General features: G+C 38.7%; 1 protein-coding gene across 2 annotated transcripts in view; it reads left to right on the top strand.

Moving 5' to 3' along the window:
- ATXN10 (ataxin 10) overlaps positions 1-24,801 on the top strand; it is a 97,857-nt gene that overhangs the window by 10,847 nt on the left and 62,209 nt on the right. For both annotated transcript variants that reach the window (XR_004497457.1, XM_015627591.3), the window contains exons 4-5: positions 15,001-15,097; positions 15,974-16,138. Coding sequence is in view for 1 of the 2 variants with exons in the window: in XM_015627591.3 (XP_015483077.1) it covers positions 15,001-15,097; positions 15,974-16,138 (262 nt within the window). In the remaining variant the exon portion in view is untranslated. The remainder of the gene's footprint in view (positions 1-15,000; positions 15,098-15,973; positions 16,139-24,801) is intronic.

Below are 24,801 nucleotides of genomic sequence, written 5' to 3'. Positions count from 1 at the left end.
TTCATTTGCATCCTCTCTGCTAGGAGGGATACTTTAAAAATAGTTTGCCATGGGGTTATATAGACGGTTAATTGGGTTCCTCAGTTCAGTGTATTTACTGAAATAACTCTACTGCATCTTTTCACCATAGCATCTTACTTTTTCTTTTTTTTCATGCTTAAAAAAACAAGAGAAATTCCTGTATGCTTGTAATACTTGTCCCAGCCAGCTGTGGAAAAATTTATTGTTTTGAGTATGTGATATACCACTAAGACAATGGGCCAGAATCCTTGAAGGTGAGTTAGAATGTCTGTCCAGAAATAGCTCTTTGAAACTTCAGGTAGATTGAAGAATAGTGAATTCATACATACAGCATTCAGAGATCTTCCATTCCCATGTTACAAGCCAGCTGTCCCTGTAATAAGAGTCTCCTTTCTTTTTAGTACTTGCATTAAAAAAACACAAACATTTTTAGTCTTTTCTTTTATGGTATTGCTACAGTTAGCTGTTTGTCCCCACTCTTCCTCCTTGCTTACTTCCCATGTTACTTCGAGTTGAACTCCGTAGCCTAGTTTTATTTCCCATAATTGTTTACATAGTACATTTGTGGTAATCTAAGATATTCTTAAAGCTAATCTTTCTTACAGTTAGTCTGTCTTGAGCAATGTGTGTTTTGTACTACTTGATGATGCCAGGTGAAGCGTGCTCTGAGGAGTTGCATGAAGAAGCCAACAGCTGGATGACTGCTGTTGGGGGTTCACATGATCAGTCACAGAGGTTGGCAAAGACCTCCAAGACCATCATGTCCTGCCTGTGACTGATTCCCACCTGGTCACCCAGACTAGAGCACTGAGTGCCACATCCAGTTCTTCTTGGATACCTCCCAGAATGGGGACTCCACCACCTCCCTGGTCTGTCCCTGCCAATGCCTGACCACCCTTTTGGTGAGAAAATTCTCCCTGATGTCCACCCTGACTCTCCCCTGGCACAGCTTGAGTCCTTTTCCTCTCATCCTGTCCCTTGTTCCCTGGAAACAGAGCCCAACCCTCCCTGGCTGCCCCCTCCTGTCAGGGAGTTGTGGAGAGTGATAAGGTCTTCCCTGAGGCTCCTTTTCTCCAGGCTGAGTCCCCCCAGCTCCCTCAGCTGCTCCTCATCAGACTTATCCTCCAGACCCTTCCCTGGACATGCTCCCAGGCCTTCAGTATCTTTTTTTATTTAGGTAAAGGCTTAGTACTTGACATAGGATTGGAGGTGCCTCAGCAGTGTTCCAGCACAGGGAGCAGTCACTGCCCTGGTCCTGCTGTCACTATTGCTGGTACAGATATTTTTTTGGTACAGAATATTAGGAGCCTGTGTTCATGTAACAGGCAATCTCAGCCAAAACCCGTGTTCAGGTGTGCTGCCTGAGCAGCTGAGCAAGGTTTGGGGTGTTCTCTGCTCATAATTCTACAAAGTCGGAAAACTTTGGTTAAATTGTAGCAGATTGTAGCTTGAATCCGTGAACAGGAATTTGACCTTGCTTGCAGTTTTCTGCAAAGTGTTCAGGTGTAGTTAAATATGGATGCTAACTGTGAAGCATGGAGCACGGTGCCTGTGGAATAGCAGGCCACATAACTCTCTCAGTCTTGCCTGAGAAAGTGGCCTGGGAAATCATGGGGAGGAATTGAAACAATCCTCAGAGATAGAAAACAGCCTTGCAGGTGCTGTTTGTCTGTTCCTTGTTTTCTTACAAGAGAAGGTCGAGGGGTGGTGAACCCCACTGACCAATGATGGTGATGTGTTAGTTTACTAACCAGTAAGAGTTTTACTTTTCTGTACTTTCATGTATCAGTCTATAAAAAAATCGGAGGTAATAAACCAGGAGAAATTCTCCAGTTCGATTCCACGAGAGTCTGTGTCGTTCTTCTCGCCGTTGCCAATAGAGTGACAGTTAAACAGCTACAGATACTCTCTTCAGAGCAGAACTTACAGCATTCCTTTAAAAGCAGCGATGAAAGATGTCTCTATGTAAAATTTTTAATACTGCGCTTATTATAGTAACTTGAGCATTTTCTGGTAGGATGTTCAGCAACATGAATATCATATGTCTAACACCTGTTCGTCCTTCCTTTCTTGAGGGAGGATGTGTGGGAAATTATGTGATATCTTATTTTAAACATTTTTCAAGTACTACAAATGCCATGTTCTTACAAGGGAGCTATAAAAAAATGTTCCTTTCTTTGAGCTTTTTTTCTTCCCCCCCTTTTTTTTCTTATTCTCTCTCTGTCCCTTTTCTCTCTCTCAATTTTTTCTATTTTTTCTCTTAATTTTTTTCTTTTCTTTTTTATCTCCTGTTTTCTTCTGTCCTCTTTTTCCCTTTGTCCTCTTTTTTCCCCTCTGTCCTCCTTTTTTTCTCTCTCCTATTTTTCTCCTCCTTTTCTCCTCTCTCTTCCTTTTTCTCTTTTATTGTCCTTTTTCCTCTCTCATTTTCTGCCACAATTTTTTTGTCTCTCCTCTCTCCACCAGGACCATTAGTACTGTGAGTTCAGGCTCAGTGTTGTTGAACTACTTCAACTCTTCTGGACCTAAACTGTTCTCATGTATTTTTCTTTCAGTTAATGAAAACCCAGTTGCTCTTGACCCATTGGTGCTTTAACCATTGCTCATGGTCTGAGAAGAAAGTGCCATGGGAAGTGGTTTTAAGTCCTTCAGTGTGGAAGTGAAGCACTCTGCAGAAGACATAGTAATGAGTAACCTTTGAATTCAGAACTCTGCATGAATAAAAATATCACTCCTTCATAGACACTAAAAATAAATTTTAAAAAGCATAGGGGTGTGCGCATGCTTCAGAAATGAAAAGGGACCTAGGTCTATCTATAGCTTCCAGAGATTGTTTCATGCAAAAGCAAAATGGGATGGAAGCATTTCATCTTTGATGATGTAAGAAGACAAAAGCTTCCCTTAAGGTCTACAGGAGAACATCACATGGCTGAGCAAAGAAGGATACTTGATTTCTTTGTAAGCTTTTGAAGGTGAAGACATGCTGGGTTTCAAAAACCACTGACTATAAGCTGTAGGTGCTCATGTAGTACTAGAAGATCACGTTGACATTTTGTTAGGCAAGATCCCTGAAAATAAATGGCACAAGGAAATAAATTTCCAGCAGCTACACTGGGTATCTTCTCAGTTTTAAAAAGTTGTTAATTCAAAGTACTTTTAAAAGGTTTACAGAAAAGGAGATATTTAAACAAATGTTTTTGTTTTTCTGAAGAAGAACGAGTAAAACAGGGTTAAATTGTTATGCTTGCAAAGGTATTCCTGAAAACAAAAATGGGTAAATACTAGTGAAGTGATTTCTACTTTTTCAGGAGGGTGCAGGGGAGACAAAACTTTCAGTTCTGTCTTCCACTCAGTGAAAAAAAACAGGTGTTTCTTTGCTCTGACCTTTTCCATTTCTGCACTCACGGATTGGCAGTTTGGAATTACAGTGGAAAATCAAGGCTGGCTAATTTTGAAAGTACAGAGGGAGCAGGGAAGGAAATGCTTTCAAACCTGCCAAAGTTAGTTAGCACTGAGTTAGTTTTCCTGTATTCCTTCTTAAATGGACATCCCTGTATCCTTAATTGTTTACTGTTTCTTCTCAATATTTATCTCTTTATTTTTTTACCCTAGAAGGCTATAGTCCTCTTTAAAAAGACTATTTTGGCAATAGGAAAATGAGCTAAAAGTAAATATGTGGTCTTCTGGGAATGCATTGGAGTGGTACCTTTGCAGAGCCAGTGAGTAGAAAAATCTGGGCATTGCAGGCTTAGTTTGAAAATCTGAGTGTTAGAGGCATATGTACCGGCATCACAGTCTAACTGGTTTTCACCTGTTCCTGAAATTATTTGAAATGCCTGGTCATTCAGCAAAATATTTTAAATCAGCAGGAAAGAGAAACAGAGTGGTCAGATATGGAACCGAAATGTTCTTTTATGAATGCCAGTATTGACAGAAGGAGTCACTCTCATCTTTTGTGTTTCCTTCTTATCTCTTGTCTAGTATTTTTCATTCTTCTGTTTTATTATTTTAAAAAATGCATTTTGTTTTCACTTTTTTTTTTTGTAGTTCTTTAATCATGTTGCACTGACTGGTTTAATTTCCAAATTACTGCTGATGTTTTCTATATAAAAAATAAATACTTTAAAACATACTTGGAAAGTGTGATAGAACACAGGTGTAGTAACTTTTTGCTAGACAGACATCATAGCAGAGCTCACCCAATGCATTTGGGAAGCCATTGCCAAGTTTTATTGTCCATAAACAGAGGTCTGTAACTGCCTGAACAAGTGTCTTCACACAGGTTTGTTTATAGGGAGTTGGAGAAGGTGTAATTTCTAAATTGTGTCCTGGAGATTCTCATAGGCAATGGCTGTGAAATTTAAACCAACTGGATTAAGGAAGGATAGTTAATCTTTACTCTCTTCCCATGTCAGTGCCCCAAATATTTATCTATGAAGGAGAAGGCATACTGTTTTGTTGGAGATCGTGGGGGTGTTCATGACCAAATACAGTGAATTATTGTGCTGCAGGTATTTTTGTACCAGTTATGTTACTTGCTGATTTACATGGAATGAGTGAGTGGTTATAAAACTTGAATAATTTTACTGTCATACAGTCATCATGAGCTGTTGATAGGTGACGCTTCTCAATTTCGTTTCACATTAGCTTTTCTTTTGAGGGAGAGGAAGAGGGAGAAAGCAGCTCCTGAGTGGACCTACAGTCCATGGGATTAATTCCCAAAAAGCAGCATGAAAGAACATGATTCAGTTGCATGGAAGAAAAGAGAACTTAAAAATCTTCAGTCCCATTTATTTTTGTATTTGGGGTTTCCTTTTGCTTACAGCTAGCACAATTAAGACTATGTCTGTATTACAGCTTAAATAAACTAGCTGCTAACTTAAACAGACTTTGTTTAGACATAGGAATAAAGGACAGCCCTGACCTTAAGAGTTGCCAGTTTCAATGTGTGATCTTTGCTTTGTCTGTTAGGATTTTTGTATGGGGGACTGGTGCCAATACTTTGCTGCCACTGTTAAAGTAAAAACTATAATTACATTGTCAAAATAATATTTATAGTATTTTTGGGGAATAATTGTGGGAGTGTGATGAATATATTATACTCATCAAACTTTTATGTAAACATAAGCATGAGTTTTTTATTTGAGTTATTGGTGTTGTTTTTGGCCTTTGTGTTTTTCCGATCTGTAAAAATAATATTGGGATTTTCGTGATCTCTAGCATTTGCAGAGTGTGTGCCCTAACAATCAGTTGATATGCTATCTGGTAGGAGTAAACTGCTAGTTGCACTTGTATTGGGATTTTGGTTTCATGTTTCCATAGCTTAAGAAAATCCTCTGTTTTTTTGAGTTTTGCTATCCCCTAATTACTATAGCTCAGAGGATTTTACTACTTTACCAAACAGGAAAGTTTTAAGTAATTGGTTTGTTCTTTTGTACCATTTGAGTTGGGTTTGTTTTTGTTTTTTTTTTTGTTTTAGTTTGGGTGTTTTTTCGTTTGTTTTCTTCTTTGTTTGGATTTTTTGTTGTTCTTCTTTCATGTTTAGCTTTTTTTTTTTGTGTGGTTTTTTTAAAATGAGTCTGAGTCCATCTTAAAACTGAGTGTGAACATCTCCCAGAAACATATATGGTTACAAGTTGTGAGGTTTTCTAGCAATAGGCAGTTGTCCCTTGGCTGGTTAAAGGAGCAGGCAGAACTTGCTGCTGGGCAGTGGGAAGTTACCAGATGCACAGATGTTCCAGTCCTGCTCTATACTGCAGTTTTAACTGTACAACTATTCTGTCTCTACTGTGTTTTGGTGAATATTGCCACAGATTGTTAATGAACTCTCTTCAGAACACCTACAGCAAGGATTCCAGCTGTACAACGTCATGTTCTCAAATCATGTCAACCTCAAGCAACCTCCTACAGCAAGAACATTCTCTTGGTTCTCTTAGTTTGGTCCAAAATTCATTGAAGGCTGTGGAAAGACTGATTTGGGTGGATCTTAGTTCAGGTCATTGTTCCAAGGCTTTGTGATTTGGCCTTTTTGCAGAAACTCCAGAATAGGAGCCAACCTTTACACCACTTCCAGCTGTGTGCAAAAGAAAAAGAGCCAAACCTGGACCAAGAGCACTCAAATTGATGCGTTGTCCTGAGTTAGCAAATACAGAATTCTCTTTAGCTCTTGTGCATGTAGTACTGGCCCTGCCTTCTGTGGTTCGCTCTTGCCCCGTTCACTGTGAGTTCCCACACTTAGGATCTTGCACAGTGCATACAGGAACAGCTCCCTGTGCCCTGCAGGTCTGAGGTATTCGTGTACATTTGTGTGATACAGCAGGAGCTGAGATTTTGAGTAAATGCCAGTGATACCAGTGTTTTCAACCTGACATGTCTTCGTAATGTTGCCTGTGACTTCTGGTATTAATATGGGAACTTGATGCATGCCTTAATTTCTTTTTTCATTTTTAGCATTTGGGGTGGAGTGGGGTTTGAGAGAGAGTTTAGATCCACTGAAGAAGGGCATTGTGGGATCTACTGTAAGACCAGAGACTCTACTTAAATGCAGCACTTTCTTATCTTAATGGCAAAAAAAAAAGAGGAGGGAGTGGGGCCTCCAACTTCCAGCAGGGCTTGGCTCTTCATTATTACAGGCAACTGTAGTTGTAGGCTCTTGTGTCCAAATATAGTAAGCTCCAGTTTGCTGTGTTTATCCCTTACTAGTCCCATGTAAGACTCTCCTCTCATTTTAAAACCTTTTCCCAACTCTGGTTTAAATGTGCTAATGTTTAAATGCAGTGATTCATGGCAGTGGGTTGGTTTTTTTCCTACTGTGGGCTTAGTTCTCTCCTTGAGTCTTGCTGTTTCTGCAGTAGACTCAGTAGTAACAAATTCTCTAATTTAGAATCACAGAATGGCCTGAGTTGGAAGGGACATTAAAAATCATCTTGTCCACACCCCCTGCCATGGTTCCACTACGTCAGATTGCACCAAGCCCCATCCAACCTGGCCTTGGATGCTTCCAGGGCTGAGGCAGCCACAGCTTCTCTGGTCAGCTTGTGCCAGGGCCTCACCACCTTCACAGGGAAGAGTTTCTCTCTAATATCCCATCCAGCCCTGCCTCCTGGCAGTGGGACGCCATTCCCTCTTGTCTTGTACATAGACTTGTAAATAGTCTCTCTCTAAGTTGTGTTGAACTGAATTTTTTTATTGACAGTGTATATGTGAGTATAAAAGTGTTTTATTGCAGCACCTTGAGGCACAATTTGATCTATAGACCAAATCCTGCCTAATGAGGTTCACCTGTCAGGTACTGACGACATGGATGGCATTGGAAGCAGACTTAGAAATCGTGATTAAAAATCTGGTGCTTTCCAGCAGTTTGACACTTGTACTGATGGGCAAAACTGTCCTTCTCATGGTACTCAGGGAAAGATGTTTTGATTGCTGTACTGGGAGACAGAAGCAGTGACTGTCTCAGAGTCAGTTTAAATAATTTTGCTCCTTTTAGGAGAGAGAGTAACCTGAGAAAATATCCCTAAGTCAGAACAAACAGTAGGTCAGTGGGCTGCCCTGTGGACTCCCCTGGTCTCGTTGCTGGTGCAGCTTTTAGACAGTGTGTAGAGCTGGTTTGTTTTTTTCCTTCTGCAATTTGGAGGCTTTCTAGTATAGCCTGCCAAGATGTTGCTGATTTATGCCACATGCATAGTGGTTTTATAATGTGGACTGATATCCACTTGGAGCACAAAGGAAATAGGAGTTTGCTGATGTCTATTTAATTAGAATGGTTTCTGGTTACTTTGGTTAAGGCTTGAAATGAACGGTAATGCTTATATTTCTGTGGATCTCTAAATAGTGTGTTCTGTAAGTCCTTTCCTTCCTTCCTGGCTCTTTAGTGTCCCCTAACCTACCCCAGCAAATAATGTCAGCAAATAATTCATAATGAGGCAGGTTTCTGTTCTACACAAATATACGTGAATCAAACCTTGCAGAAGCGTCTTTTTGCAGCAGGGACATTAGGATCTCATGGTAAAAGTGGGAAAAATGGGGCAAACAAACCTTTTAATTGCAAAGCTTCCTAAAGGCAGAGCATCATAAATTTAATGCAGGAAGAAGCAGCTTAACTTTTTTCACATATGCTAAGGGGAAATATCCCTTCTAAAGAGTCTCCCACAGAGGCCTGAAGCAGGCTATATTTTTTCCTCCAGGGAAAGTGAAGATGGAAGGGGAATGGAAAGAAGCTAGAGGAAGATCTGGGCAGAGGGAACAACAGGAGGCATCTCTTGCCTGTTGGGATAAAAATCCAAGTGGTTATAATTATGTAGGAGTTACACATGTCATTCTCTCAACCGTTTGATTGTCATTGCCATGGCACAACTGCCATACTCTCCAGTTACAGGAGCACCGTTGTGGTGGAAAAGAGGAAGTTGTCTTACCATGGTTTTCCAGACACAAAGCTACAAGGCTTTTATTTCGCATTCTGCAGCACCCTTTTTTGCTAGCAGCTTTGGGCTTGGAGAGAAAGGTGTCTCTTGCTTTTTGTTGAGAATTTTAGGGAATATTGCCAAGTTACATGATGAGTGGAGACATCAAGTAAGTTTGTGAGACATATCAAGTTCTTTCCCTTTCTCCGATCTCTGGGCATATACCACATGTGGTACAGAAGGGACCATAACATGGCAATGAGAAGAGGTAAGCTGACTTTACAGGTATTAAATGAAATGATAATGCCCAAAAAAAGGTTGATGCTAAAACTGTTGCTGTACATTAATGTGGATATGCAAGTAAAAATACCAAGTGTAAGTTTGCTTGTTATTCTGTATTCCAAAAGGACTGTGGTCCATTTATTAGCAAGATACAGAATATAAATGGTACAAGTAAGTGGGGGGAAGTCTGATACTCTTTTCACAGACTTACAGAAAAAGATCATTCAGCTTTTTGAGGGCAAATGTAAGCACTTCAGTGGAAATTTTTGGTTAAACAAAACAACATACACAGTATATTATCAAAAGTAATTGGAGAAATTTGTTCATAACCTTGGTTAGTACTTTACGTGTTAATAATTTTTTCTTTTTTTTTTCAGACCTGTAAAAGGTACCTTTTAGGAGAAGTGTGTCTCACAGGCAGACACCACTAATAGTACATAGTGGGTGGCCACCCACTTTGTTTCCTGGCATGGTTTAAGCCCATTTTGAGACTCCCCAGTACTTCAGACTTGCTGATTTTGCTGCTGCAGGGCCTTTAAAGAGACATTGCATTAGATTTAGGCTCAGCTTTTGGGCTGATTCAAGAACATGATTTTACATCCTAATGTTTGTAGGAAGTTAATAAAGGCAGTCCCCAGGTCTGCAAGCACTTAAGTGTTTTACTTCATATAGGGCAGTAATCTCAGGCATGTGTTTTCGCTACTTCTAGGATGTAACAGGAGTCCCATTTCATATGCCTTTAGATTTTAATAGATAATATGTTAAGGAAATGAGCATATTTATGTTTACTTTCTAAAAATAAGATTATGCAATTAAAATAACAGGAGATAAAGAAAATGGTTCTAGTAGTGTATTTAGCAAACCTTATTAGTGCTGTATGAATCAGAGTCAGTTTGAACCTGATCTCCAGAGGTCTGTCTAACTGACTCTTTTCTTAGTAAATGCACAAGTAAGTTGTTTTTTTTCATCTCATTTTATGAGACCTCATTGGAATTTAATTGCATTAGAGGCTAATTTGATGTGTGGTCTGATGGTTTCTTCCAGATCCCTTCTAATTTATTTGTAACTCCACATTTTTAATAGTGTGGCAAGAATTTTACTTGCCTTTAAGTCAAATTCTCCTTTAAGTCAGAACAAAGTATTGATATTTTTCCTAGACATTTGTCTTCCAAGAACACAAGGCCTGTCCAATCAATGCACATAATGTTCTGTTAAAATTAGAGCTGGCACTTCTGAAGGGAAAGAAAAAGAAATAAGAGTGCAACTTTGTTTTGAAGGTGGAGGAGATGGAGGGGAGAAGGAGCAGAAACTTACTAAACAAAACATTCTTGGTATTCCACAGATGGTAAAAATGGGTTACTAGTCTGCACTGCAGCAAGTGCAGTAAGACCAAGGTGGAAATATAAAAGGTAGTTAGACAGTAATTTTATTTACAGCAACAAAATACTGGGTACTATTTTAATGTAACATTAAATGACAGAGCCCATATATGTATTGTACATTCAATTTCAGTAGTCTAGACAGACTGTTTTCCAAGGAAAATACATTTTGATCAGTATTTGTGGTATGATTCATGGTGGTGAAGAGGCAAATAACTCTTTATGACTGGAAGTTGCTTTAACTTGCAGCCGCAAGGGAACAAGTCAATGACCGGATGATAGTGGTGGAAACTCACATTTTATAGTAATAGAGAGCTACACCTTATGCTGAGTTGGAGGTTTTATATTTCCGGGACACACAGTCTATCATAAAGCATTCTGCCATTGTTTACAAACAGCAAGAGCTGCTTTGTGTGACAGCTCACAGCCCAGAGTTTAGATTTGCAAACTCACAGGTGACTCTAAAAATGTGCAGGCTCTCAGAAGCCTGCAGTGTGGTCCCAGGACTTACTAGGCTTTGTGTCTGCCCCAGTGCAGAGGAGGCACTGCAGCTCTGTTTTTCCTGCATGTTACTGGTTAGAGCATTAAGAGAGATGCAAGTTTGTAAGCCTTATATTTCCAGTCTGACAAGCAGTGCTGTACAATTTTGTATGTGCTTTGGTTGGATCTATTTTATATCTCTGTTTTATAACTCCAATAAAGGTAGAGAACACACAACTCTCTCACAATCTCAATAACAGTGATAGTACTCGCAACTGTCACTGTGTTGTCTGACCCAAATCAAGAGAATGGAGATCTCTTAGGACTGTTTTAAGCCTCTACAGTTGCTGTCAAAGTTGTTTGAAATGATTGCTGAGTACATTTGGGGGCTCCTGTTGTAACCATGTGGAACAGAAGGAAACATGGTATTGAATTTTAAAATCCTAATGCTTAAAGTCTTTGTCCTCAGAACTTCAGAGATTTTAATTTTCATCGAATACACAGTCTGATTCTGCAAATGGCACTGTGTGAAATGACATCTTTGTCTGGACTGAAGCATCTCAAAACAAAAGGCTGAGGGAGCTGGGACTGTCCAGCCTCAAGAGGAGCCCCAGCTGAGAGGGACCCTCAGCCCTGGGTGTCCCTGTGAGCAGGGAGGGCTCAGAGCTGGGATCAGGCTCTGGTCTGGGGGGCCCAGCAATGGCACCAGAGGAATGGGCAGGGACTGATACCCAGGAGGTTCCACCTGGACATGAGGCTGAACTTCTTCCCTGGGCAGTGACCGAGCCCTGAGCAGATTGTCCAGAGAGGTTGGGAAGTCTCCCTCACTGAAGATACTCCAGACCCCTCTGGACACAATCCTGTGCTGTGTGCTCTGGGATGGCCCTGCTGGAGTAGGGAAATGGGACCAGATGAGCCACTGTAGTCTTTTAGACTATATAATGTAATTGTTTAATGAGACAATGTGAATATAATAATTAAATGAAAAGCACACACTAGAGTCTGGCTCAATTGTTCTGTGATAATAAAGGACTGAAAGGAAGAAAGAGAGCTGTGATCATGAAGGTACTGAACTTCTGGAGTTCATTTAAACCATCCTGATACAGGGCCATCAAGTATCATCTCCCTCACCTTTGTCATGGGTGGCTTTAACAACTAAATGTTCAGTTTACATGTAGATAAATGTTTAGGTACCAGAATACATTAGGTAAAGAGTCAGTGTTTCTGCTTGTACCCTTTGCTCTGTTGTATAGAACCTAGAAAATCTCCTTAAGCCGTTGCAGACTGGTTGTGAAAGCAAGATGTATTCTGTGTATTTGTTAAAGAACACCAGCTTTTACGGGAGTTATTGTGAGAAGAGATCTCTTCAGGTCCAGGGCTGATTCGTGTTTCAGAAGTTACATCTTAGTACAGGCAATTTCATGGTGCTTGACCATCAGGTTAAAAATACTCCACTTGACCACACACAGAGTAAACTTTTTTTAAAGTTAAATTTGCCCATGCTGATAGCTACAGAATTGTTTAAGACAATTGTTTTCAGCTTTGTAAAAAGGGTATAAGTTAAACTGTCTTGTCTTTTTTTTTCTCCTTCTTTTTTTGTTTTCCTTTACCCCACCCCCCTTTCAGGAAGCACATGGCTTATTGATTGGATGGCAGAAAGGAAGTCTGTATTCATCATCAGCTACATTTTCTTGCTTTTGGTGTAAAGACGTGGAAAGGCCATGGAAGGAAATTGCCTCAAATTTTGCCAGGGGAGGTTTACATTAGATATCAGGGAATATTTCTTCATGGAAAGGGTGGGTAGGCATTGGAATGGGCTGCCAAGGGAGGCAGTAGAGTTACCATCCTAGAAATATTCACAAAGAATAGAAATATGTGGATGTGGTCATTGAGCACATGCTTTAGTGGTAAACATGATGGTACTGGGTTGACGGTTGGACTTTATAGTCTTACAGGTCTTTTCCAAGCTTAAGGGTTTTGTGATTTTATGATGAAGAAATTCTTACAGAGGAGAAAAGCAGTATTTGTATTATACAGATATCCCAGCATATCAATCATATATTGCACCAGTCAAGTCTAATAGAGGTAAAACTAGAAAAGAAAAACACGGAAATTGAATGCTAAGAAAAGATTTCCATAGTTTGAAATTAAATACTTCCCTTTTATTTTTGTAGTGTTTACATCTTTTAACACACACATACCTTGCTGTGAATTAATGGCTCTAGTTGGATTTTTGGGGAGTTTCTTTTTTAAAGCATAAATACCATTGTATAAATTTGTAATGCTTGTATCAAAATTCACTATCCCTTGGTAGCTTGGTGCCAGTTATATTTGTGTATATATGGTGTGGAGTTATATTTGGAGAGAAGCACTGCATGAGACATTTATGTATTCCAAGACCAGTGGAGTTCCAGGGGAGATGTTTTGTTTTTTTAAATACAACCCTACAGATATTGCTGTGATGTGTTTCAGAGAACATGTTGTGATAAGTTACTCTAGGTGTGGTGTGGTGACTTTTCATGCTGTTTTTGCCTCTTCATCTGTGTTTTTCTATCTGTGACTGCTGGACATGGTGTGTGACCTGGACTCTGGGCTTTGCTCAGCTGCTTGGGTGCTAATTTCCATTTGTAGAATCACATCTTGCGAATTGCTGAGATTCATCATGTGAGATTACTTATATGTTGTATTAACAAGGCATCCTCTTTCTCTGCTTTGGTGGGTAGAGGAGATTGGTTTTGTCTTACGGAATATCCACTTGCCCATGCATTGATTTGTGTTCTCTAATTAAAAGAAAAATCTTAACTCTTACTGGTTAAGAACAAGGACTTAGTGGTGAAACTGTTTTTTGCCATGGATGCATCCACAGAATTGTCACCTTTTTCTGTGTCTTCCTTCTTTGTTCAGTACATCACTGCTGGACAAGTGCAGTGTTGGTTTCACAAATACTGAGAGTCCACTGTGTGATTAATGGAGAAATTGTTCATTACTGTACTGTAAATGTGTTCATGGCATTTAATCTTTGTTACAGTAAGAATGGTAACTTTACAAGATCTTGAGTTTTTTTCCTTGGTCTGTAGAATTTTTTGGACAGACTAATCATGAATAACCAAGGTATAATTGATAGCTGAAAAAAGCCAAGAAAATTTCAGGAAAAGATTGGAATATAGTCAACCAGCCTAATGTTTCTTTGGGGAGACTTTTCTCATTGCTGTATAGGTAAGAAATTCACAAAGATAGGTAATACCCTGTTTCTACGATTTACTGCCTCGTTATTTTTTTCTAGCAGGGAAGTATTTCCATAAAATGTCTGCTGGCATGCCCATGCTTGCTGTCCTTCAGAAACTCCTTAGTCAGCACGGTGGGAACCAGATGAGTGGGAGAAGCGGAAGCACAATGATGAACAGAAAATAATTAAACCAGTGCAGATGTGCAGGGGGAGAGAACAGAGGTCTTCAGAACTAGAGGAGAATATAATTCAACATGCATTATAGACAATACATACATATTTTGGGCTTAAATATATATATATATATATGTATTTTAAAAAGTTACTTTTTTCTGAGCCAAAGTGACTACTTCTTAGACTCACTTTCTTGTTCTCAAGAGGACATATGCCCAGACCTGTGTAGGAAATCTGGCTGCCAGCTGGCACAGCAGCACAGCACCTTTATAAGAGACCTAATTTTAGATTTGCAGAACCTGGCAATATTAGCCACCTCCATATGTATTAGGCTGTTGTTTGTACTATCTGTTAAATTGAATTTGAACATTTAATTTCAAGTTTCTTTGACAACTTATTAATAAGGACCAGGCTGTTGAGAGCTGTTGATAAGGACAAAAAAATGTTTTAATTTCATGAAGTCTTTGAGTTCATGCTAGTGAAAACATGCAATTTTTATTTTGAATTCACACCTTTTGGTGGCTGGTCTAGGATATTAACTTGTGTGGTGAGATGTTTTAAATCTGTATTGAGAGGAGGCTAAAATAAATCCTTTGGAGTAAGAGTAGAAATTGGCCATGTTAAATTCAGTGTCAAAAATGGAGGCAGAGCTATTTGGAGAGCTGGCTTTCATTTTCTGGGATAGAAATTCTGGGATACAAGGTATTGAGCATATCATAATAGACTATAATCATTTGTCCAGTTAACCAGAATATAATGTGAGGAGCATGGACCTGTCAATTAGTTCTTGTAGTCACTAGTAGCCTGTGTGTAATACTCAGACAAGTCTTGGGTGTAATTCTAAAATATTTTGTAAAATTATTTGTGTCAGAAAAGAAAATCCAAATATTTATGTACAGTAGCAGTGAAATACTGCACCTAAAGCTTCCTGTAGATGGATTCTGCAGTGTGTATCTAGAATATTGAAGTATGTCATTCTTGTGAAATTTATTAGTGTTGCTTTGAATTCTTGTTAATATATTTTCTGGATTTCTTTCAGCTCTTCGTTGTAGTCTCCAATTTCTTGGAAACATTGCTGCAGGAAATGGAGATTCCCAGAATAGCATCTGGAAGTGTGCTTTCCCAGATCTCTTCTTGTAAGCATGGATGCGAGGTTTCTTCCTAGTGTCATTTCTGTGGTTGTATTCAAAGCTCTTGTACATGAGAGTTGTGCCTTTGTGAGAAACTCTGAAAAATAACTTTGGTGAGAATGGGCTGGTTGAGACCATATCCTGTAGATGTTTTTTGTTAGTCAACTGCAGGAGTCAGAACCTTTAAAAACCTGCTTTTTCTAAACTAACAGTAAATTGATTTCATTGAACAGAAACTGGAAGACAACTATTGTGAATTACAATCTTCAAACATAAGCTTTATTTCAAACATGTTTTCAAGTAGTTACACTCATTTCCAAGAACACAGCATTTTCTTTTCTCATGATGCTGTCTCTGTGCAGATCTGTCAGTATTGGTGGATCATATGTAATCTATAAAAGTTCCTTAATCTTCAAATCTTTCAATCCTGTCCCTCTCCTAACCTCACCAGTATATCTTTCTGGGGATTTGATAGTATATGTGTAAGGAAATACTACATAAACTATTTTGTGCAGGCACATGACAACATTGTTATGTTTAGCAAGATTTTTTGTAGTAAGCTGGTTACAAAGGCACTTTGATTCAATTTGATAATCATTCTCCATGGGTTTTTGGAACCCACTTGTTAGCACCAGGAGTAGGAAGACCTTACAGTAAGAAAGCAGTTCCAATTTAGCATTAATTTTGTAAACCTTCTTTGAAGTTTGACCTTGTTGTGAGTTGGATATTTTTCCTTGCAAGTGACTTCCATCCTTCTTAGGCAGTGGCAAACTTGTGGTTCTCTAAAAGACAGTAAAGAATAACTCAGCTAGCTCAGTGCCACTAGCCTGTTTTTCCAGGGTCCATTTTAACTTGCCCTTAACTCCTTATTTTCTCTTGAAGGACTTGCCTGACATATAATGATGAGAAAATTGTCACTTACTGCTGCATGGTCCTGTTCACCTGCCTAAATTCAGAGCGAGTGAGAGAACTGCTGGATCCAGGGAACTTGACTGTGGCTCTTCATGTCCTGAGAGTCTACAAGGAGCAGTTGGATTCTGAGTGGTCGTATGTACTGTTAAATTTTCTTTCTCTACACCTCTTAGTTAGGTGTTTTGTTGTGTAAATTACTGTATTAAAATGTCTAAACTTGTGATACTGCAAAGTAGTAAATGAAAATCTAGTAAAAAATTAGTAGTTTATAATAGAGATTATTTTCATGGTAATTCCAATGACTCTTTTGATTGTTGCTAAAATAAGACTCCTTTTTTTGTTGAGGACATAGGAATTTCTCCTCAACAAATGTTTTTGTTTTTTTCAATGAAACAGGGTTTTAGAATTCAAACTAATTTATACTTGTGTGCTGGTTTTTGGAGATTTTTTTTAAGCTAGCACGGAATAGTCATACAGACTGGTCGTGGTAGGAGGACTTTTTTGTCTAATGCATATAAGTGCTACATAAAACCTGTTTTTTTGTGTTTTCTTTTTTCCTTTTTTAAATAACCGTTTTCTGTAGGCACACAGTTTGTGGTGATTGGGAATGGGGCTGTGGCTGACCCTTATCACTAATGGGCTACAACTGTGTAAGACAGGTGAACAGTATTGAACGCAATGAAATACGGAGTGCTGCAGTGTACTGACCCATCACAAAAGGGTAGAGAGGGCACACAGGTGTTATATATGTAAGATGAATAGTATAGAAGGTTGTTAAGAGCAATAAAGTGCTGATGCTTGAAGCCTTCTTCATATCAGTCATATCTCCACTGTCAGTTTTCTACTGCAACATGCAGTCATTTTTATACCAAAACAGGGATGGCTTTTTTTGTGAATCTTCATTTCATACTTAGAGCACCTAATCAGTGGTTTTATCCCTCTGAACTTCTATATTTTTTACTACTGACCATTCTTCTAAATATCGTTATCAGTTATGCCTTTGATAAATACGCTGCCCTATATAGCAAGGGTGCACGTTCAGTTAATTGTTACACCACGTCTTCCAAGAGGAAAAAATTGTTTGTACGTTTTTGTAGCATTCTTTTTAAGGTTGTGTTTAAATTCAGAATTTAAATATGAAGGATTTTTGGTGTTTTAGAAACAATATAGAAAGTCTTAACACAGACTTAAGATGACTGAATGAAAAGTAAATGTAATTTTATAGTTTGCTTTTGTACTGAAAAAAATGACCTGGAATTTGTTTGTGGCTCAGCTTCTTTAATGGCAAGGGCAATTTGCTTGGATAGTTTTTAAACTAGTTTTTAAAAAGCAAACTGTAAGTTTAGGGTTAGACGATGAGACTGCTGTTTCAAAAGTGACAAACTGAGTTTTTCTACATGTTGACATGTGTAATTGACATAATTTGTCATCTGTTATTGACAGATGACAAAACTAAAGTGTTGCTTTTCAGATAATTATCCTGATTATCCTTAATTTTTTTTATGTGTTGAAGATACACTGAAATTTGTTTTGACTGTTACCAAAATCTTGGTGGTAAGATTATGTTTTGAAGATAAATGCAGCATCAAAATAAATGCTGAGGGATGCATTTCCCTGATCTCTCTAGTGTGAAGTAGATTCTGTTGATGTTATGGTGAAAATGTCTTATCTCCACCATGGATGTTTGATGTGGGTGGGAAATAATCTCTTTCAGGGTAGCCTTGAAATGAAAAAGGGGCAAACTCTAACACTGAAAGTTTGCAGCTTCAATTAGCTTCAGCTGAAGCTTTTTCTTCAGCTCTCACTGAAGTACATCTACATCCCAGTAGGATTGCTGAAAGGAATTTACATGGCTGTGGCATTTGCAGAGAGCCAGTGTCCTATTCGAAAGATTTGAGTCTCTTGTGCCATGGCTGGCAAAAGTACACAGCAACCATTTTATGGTATTATATAGCTAGACTGAAATACAGATTATTCTTGGAGATTATGCACACTGCTAACTCACAAATGTCTGAAATTAAGATGTTCTTACCTAAAGTTAAAAATAATTCCTGCCTACTTTCTTGTCTCTGAGCTGGAGCATCTGATTTCGTGTTACAACAAATAAGAAGTGACTGCCACATGTGTGTTTATTCTTCCTCTTGACTGGGCTTTCTTGCTGTCAGTTTCTGCTTTTAAGTCTTGGAACTCTTTATTTGAATAACTAGGTATGTTTTGGTCATAGGCAGAACGTCTGTTCATTATTTCATTTGCTTTTATTGTGCATTGAACTTCGTGAAATTAACATTTCTCTAAGACAGATCCAATGCATTCCACAAGTGAACAACTATGATGCTCAAACTATTTTTGCAGTTGCTGCCATGAATTTTATTAGGACAGAGAGAGGATATCCAGGATAAATATTTGGATTTGAGGCCATTGGGTGAAATGTAATCTCTCCCATGGAGTCCTCATTACTCCATTCAGCTAACACATGTTGGGTTCTCTATTCCTCACCCATCACAGGAATGCAAGCACATCTTTCAAGTCTTATTTTGATGAGCTGACTGTTCTTTTTCTGTTAATAATCCAATATTCGTGTGTAGAGTCCAGTTTCCTATCTTCAAGTTGGAAAAGTCCTTAGGAAAAGATCAGGAGGAATCTCTTTCCAAGTGTGATGCTTTTTGCCTCTTCCACAGCAGTTCTGTAGACAGTTTCTATCTGAGGAAAGCTGAGATTGTTCTGAGCAGTTCCTCAGAGCATCTTTTTTAGAGGCAGCAGTTGGTGGCATAACTTTTCTTCTGTCTGACATGAACTCCTCTCCCAGTTAGAGAGAGCAGAGGAAGGGTCTTTAAAGGCTGGGTGTAGCTTTCTGGAATTTTCCTGTCACTTTTGCCTACTTGAGTCACAAGACATTCGGTAGGAGGCTAAGATTTTGGGTTAGGAAAGAGGGAATGTTTGGGGTGTTGGCTGTGCTTCCTGGGAGGGGTGGGTCATAGGAGATGAGATCTCAGTTCAGCAACTTCTGATTCTAATCAATGATGGAAAGCCAAGTCATTCACTTCCTAAGCAGTTTTTAAACAAAGAGCTGTTTTTCAGATAAGCATAGTGGAATTTCTAGACTAAGCACTGATGCAGCTTTAAAATGTGTTTGTAGATTGACAACAGAACAAAAAGTTGCCTTAGAACTTGAAAGAACGAGAGGTAACTGTGCTGTGATACACAACTAAGTGTGTTTCTCTAATGATACACATTCTGTTAGGTAATTTTATGGTGTGCTGTGAGCTAAGAAATAGTTAATAAAGGAGGAAGTCAGTTTTATAAGGAATGCCCCGGTCAAATTTTGTGTTCAGTTCTTCTTTGATCATGTTTCTTCAGATCAGATGGTCTGAAGGCTCATTTCATTTAGCTTGTGGTTACTTGTCAGCCTCAGAAATTCTTCTATCTCTGAAATCTGCGAAGCTGGAGAAAGTAATACACACATTCAATAAATACACTAATGATTTAAGAACTGGTATATCCTTCTCTTTCTCTTTTAGAAGCTTGATCTTCTCAACAGCTCCAGAATGATTTACATATTGCCATCTTTGTCATTTTTAATGTTAGATGTTGAATGGCATATTAAAATAATATTAACATATATTAAACAATGTATTTTTACATTGCCACTAAACTTCTATTCAGTACAGCTCCTGAACTGGTGTCAGGCTAGCAGTCCTGTATCTTGAATGCTGAGAGCTCATCTGAGGTTGCTGCTGCTGGTCTGACTCTCAAGAGCAATGATCTGAGGAAGCAGATGGTATATATGTCCAGCTGAGGTTCTTAAAAATACTTGTCTGACTGGCTGGTACCTGATACACCTTTGTAGCTGGGCTTGTGGATAGTGCTCAGAGCTTGCTGCTTTGGAAAGCTGCAAGGTGTATGATGTTACAGAAAGTATTTCAAAGAGTAAGTCTTTGCAAAGTCACTAACTTTGCAGAAACAAGTTTGCTTCTTTTCTTGGATCTGATTTCTGACATACCCTAATTAACTGATCCTATCTCCTCAACAGTTCTTTGCTGTGCAGTTGTCTTCTAGACAACATGCTGTTCTTCGCAAAGTGAGCTACTGCCTGAGCTTTTAGCTCAGGAATTAACACCACTTAACCATGGTGGAAGGCATGCTGCTCCAGCCTGGTGCATCAGGGACCATTCCTCTCCTAACTCTAGTCCTGAAATTTTTGTCTTTAATGCGGACTTCACCTCTTAGGACAGGTTTCTTCTAGTCTGATCTGCTCAAGATCATGGTTATGGGTTAGCATTCCCTCCAAAATGCTTCCACGCACAAAGTCTTTAAAACTTCTCAGTTCAGTTGTTTCCACCTTCTTGCAATCATTTATTTCCCTTTTCTTTTAGTGTTGCTTAGTTCTTTTTGATCTGTTCCTAAAGAGCAGCAGATTTGTCTCCTAAACTCTTGGCTCTTTTGCCATCCCTCTCTTCCATCTTCTATTTCTATTCAAAGAGATGAGCATGGTTTTCAGGCCCTTGTGTGACAGTAATTTATTTTCTGTGTATCTTCCATATTTCCGAAATATCTCTAATTATACACAAATTTAATTCTGGACTATTGATGTACTGAGTTGAACATAAAGAATTGTAGGATGGTTTGTGTTGGAAGGGGCCTTAAAGCTCATCCAGTTCCAACTTCCTGCTGGTCAGGACAGTAGAACTGAACAGCATTTTACTCACTTGATAAGAATAGCAGAACAGAACAATATTTCGTTCTTGACAAATAAAGGGAAAAATGTGGCCTTGGAGAAACAGACAAAAAAGAATTAATGCAAAATATAAGCAAGATACCATTTCAGCTCTGCAAAGCTGACAATGTGGAAGTTATGCAAAACAGTGATATTGCACTTACTCAGAATTGGGGGGGTCAAGGAGCAGCCACCTAAAAAGGACACTTGATGTTGAAGGGGAGATACCCAAAGAGCCATATAAGGATTTCCAAATAGGGATGTGACTGTGTCAAAGAAAGTCAAGGAAGTTGCTCATTAATATGTAATCAGTGTGTGATAAAGATTCTGTTCACCTGATGATCAGGGCACTTAGCTGAAAGAAGGATCCCCCTGGGTGCCCAGTGCTGCCATGAAGAATGCCTGCTTTCTAATACTCAGACTGCATGAGAACATTTCTATTGGGCTGATTTCAGTATCAATGCCATGGGCATTGATATCCCAGGTTGCCCCAAGCTCTGTGCAGCCTGGCCTTGAACACTTCCAGGGATGGGGCAGCTAGAGCTTCCCTGGGCAGCCTGTGCCAGGGCCTCACCACCCTCATAGGAGGAATTTCTTCTCTATATGTAATCTAAACTTACTCTCTCTCAGTTTATATCCATTCCCCCTTGTCTAATGGCTACAGATTCTGATGAAAGTTCCTCTCCAGCTTCCCTGTAACCCTTTCAGATACTGGAAAGTGCTCTGAGGTCTCCACATAACCTCGTCCAGGCTGAACAACACCAACTCTTGTCATCCTGTCTCCATAAGGGAAGTGCTTCAGTCAATTTACCAACTTTGTGGCCTCCTCTGGACTTGCTCCAACAGTTTAAATGTGTTAATGTTTAAATATCTTAAACACATAAGCAAATCTGCTCCATAAGCTGATTCTTGTTCTGGTGCTGCGTGCTTTCAGCAGCCACTTCCTACCAAAGGATGCTGTCAGGAAACTGGACATATCCATCCTTGAAGAAACAAAGCTGGAATATGACTAAGTATAACTGTTCAATAACTGAAATGTATTTTCTACTCTGTTTCTGTGTGAATATTACTAAGGCCTGAAGAGCCCTCTGTTACAAACTCCCATGCAGTTCCAAAGAAATGCTCTATCTTTTTTTCAACAATACCTTTTCCTAAACACATGCAGAGAGCCTTTGGCTCTGCAAAATTCTGTAGCCTTTTGAAAGTTGTTTCTCTGTGTTGTCATATTCTTCCACATCTACTCCCTCTTGGGTTTGTATTAATCAGGAGCAAAGTGACTCACACAATGTAGAAGGTACAGTATTTAGAAGAGAAACCAATAGAGAATGCCACATGCGATCTATTTTAGAATGTGAACCTGGAAAAATATGTGTATTTTAAAATAATTAGGAAAAAGTAGTACAAAAATTACATTATAATTTATCTTAACCAAGATCAATGTGTGTTCTAAAAGCTGTTTATTTTAGAAATACCTTGGTGGCTCCATCAGAGATGAGAGTATAACTTGTGTGATCAGTTTTTCCAAGTGTGTGCATGGGGCAGTCCGGTCCTAATATGGACAGGAAAAATAGGTTGTATTTTTGATTCCTGAAGAGCAAAGAACAAAAATCTTCCATTTTAAAAAAAGAGACATAATGTGCCTTTTGTCTTTCAGAAAAATGATATTAGGAATGTGGTCAGCTGTTTGGCATTGAAGTAAGTTTTGCTGAACATCCACTTTCTTTTTTGAAACCACAGCTAAATGATTACTGTAAAGATTAGGATGTGGGGCTACCCCTCCCCAATCTTTTGCCTTTGGGGTTTTTTTTTCCTGGCTTATGGAAAGATGTGTGGACAAAAACTGGTGCTCCTGTGGCAAGGAGTCTTTGCCTATGGGCACAGATTTAAAGGCAAGGATAGAACTCTTCAGTACTGCTCTTTTTGCTGAATTGGTGTGTGTGTGTGTGGTGAAGAACCTTTTTTTTCAATTGGGCTGGCAACTCAGTTTCTTCTGTCGGACAGTTTAGGATGTCCTCCACCCCCTTCTTCTTCTCTCCAGAAAGTAATTATTTTTTTAATTCCAGGAAAGTTGGAGTTATATTGCAGGTTCCAAGTTCAGCTGTGGTTTTAAATAGTACCGACACTTGGAAAAGTTTCCTTAATTTTAGAGATATGACTAACTTCTACTTTCTATTTGCAGTAGCAGTGAATTGGCACAGATTTCCTCAATCTTTCAAAGCTCAGCCTCATACACTGAATTATCTTGTCACCTCTTCTTGTGTATATTGTTGAGAGGGTGAAGCAGGAAGTGCTATTAGCCATTGCTAATCATCTTTCATTTATTTCTTGGTAGCTCTTCAGAAAAAAAATTAATTCAATTCAACATATAAGTTACATTTAATCTCTCCTTAGTGCCTTTCAGATGTAGCTGTCAAAGCTGTCAAATTGAGTCTGAGTGTCTCCTGAATCAGTGAAATACTGCACATAATTTGAATTTAGTCTTCTAGACCTCAGTTTACTTGGTGGGGGCTGTCATGTCCAGTAGGAAGGATGCTTTCATTGTGGGAATGAAAGCATCCTTTGGAAGATGGAAGGATGTTCACTGTTGTGCTTGGCTCAGCACAGGAGAGGAGTATTGTGATGCTTGATACTAGGACCAAGGCTTAAATATGAAAATGTGTTTCTATATTCTCCTTCAGAGCTAGAAATGCTGGTGTGGGAATGGGGTGAATTACCTCTTTCCTAGTGATTTTAAGACAGCACACATTCCATTTGTTATTAAATAGCTTTATACTTGTAATTGTTTATTTAAATGGTTTTGGTAGGTTTCTTCTATTCTTATGCAAGGATTAAATACACTTCTGCTTCTAAAATATGTTTTGAATCCAAATAATTTCTCATGAGGCATATTGCTTTTTTAGCATTTAAAAAGGCTGGTGATAAAAGTTTGAAAGTTGGCTGAAAGTAACTGAGTTTTCTTCTTTACTTTTCTTCAAAATGTGGATGATTTATTACATTTGTTTGTTAAATTACAGTAAAAAGATAGCTATTTAGTTCTTACTAAATATTTTGGATAGAGTGGCATTACTGTAGTAATGTACTGATGAAAAATGCTTTTGGTTTTGAGATTGGAAAAGAAGATTGCTGATTAAGTAGAGAATTGCCATGTCTTGTTCTTTGTACTTGGAAAACATACATGGGGTTGTCTTCCTCTTTTTCTCAGACTGAGGAAACTGTTCCCTAAATTTGCTAATGGGATAAAATCAACTTAATATGGAGCATGACATTTGATGGTAAAGTTGATTGCTTACACCCAGCTTTGATTGAAGCAAGCTTAGTGGCCATCTGGAATATACTGAGTGCAAATGTAGCTTGTACCACTTTGTCTTGGCTGCTTCTGAGCTTCAGTTTGGTACAATACAGCCCTTGTGCTGTTATAAAGTCTTTGAACATCTCCTCCTGTATTTATCTACTATGGAAGCATTTGATTTTTTTAGGATTTTAGCCAAACAATTTTTAAAGAGTCGAGAAAATTGGCATATTTAACACTGTTCATTTGTTACTGTGTTACGCTTGCATAACAGCTTTAATTTTCACCATTTCCTTCACTAAATTACAGTGGTCTTCACTTTATTCCAGTGGTTCTACTGTGGGCCCCCAAAGAGAGTTTAAGTCTCCTACCAAAGCCTTTTGTGTGCATTTGAAATGCCATGTTCAGTCAGTAACCCAAAACTGAATATCTTTCTATATTTCAGAATTGTGGATTATCTTACTTTTCCTCTTCTTTTCCCGTGCCACAAATGAAAAACAGGAAAGCTGTCAGAACTAAAAGATAGTATACTGAATGTGCTGCATCCTTGCTTAGCTACCTCCAGAATTTCTGGGCACGGTGAAGGAGTTGGAAGTGCTTTACTCCACTATTAATTCTTCTGTTTTCTCTTGGTGATGATACTCATGCTCTGTTCTTCATTATTGTAACGGGTTTAGCGCTGGCTAAAATCGCCAGTGCACCTACTAGAATTATTTACTCATTTCCTGCTGTGAGATATGAATTAAGAGGGAGGTCAAAGCAGGCTCAATACTTAAAAGGCATAAAGAAAACTTT

Source organism: Parus major, chromosome 1A (genome assembly GCF_001522545.3).
Source record: "Parus major isolate Abel chromosome 1A, Parus_major1.1, whole genome shotgun sequence".
Taxonomy (NCBI): domain Eukaryota; kingdom Metazoa; phylum Chordata; class Aves; order Passeriformes; family Paridae; genus Parus; species Parus major.
Note: the sequence above shows the minus strand (reverse complement) of the source record. Positions and strands in the feature narration are given on the sequence as shown.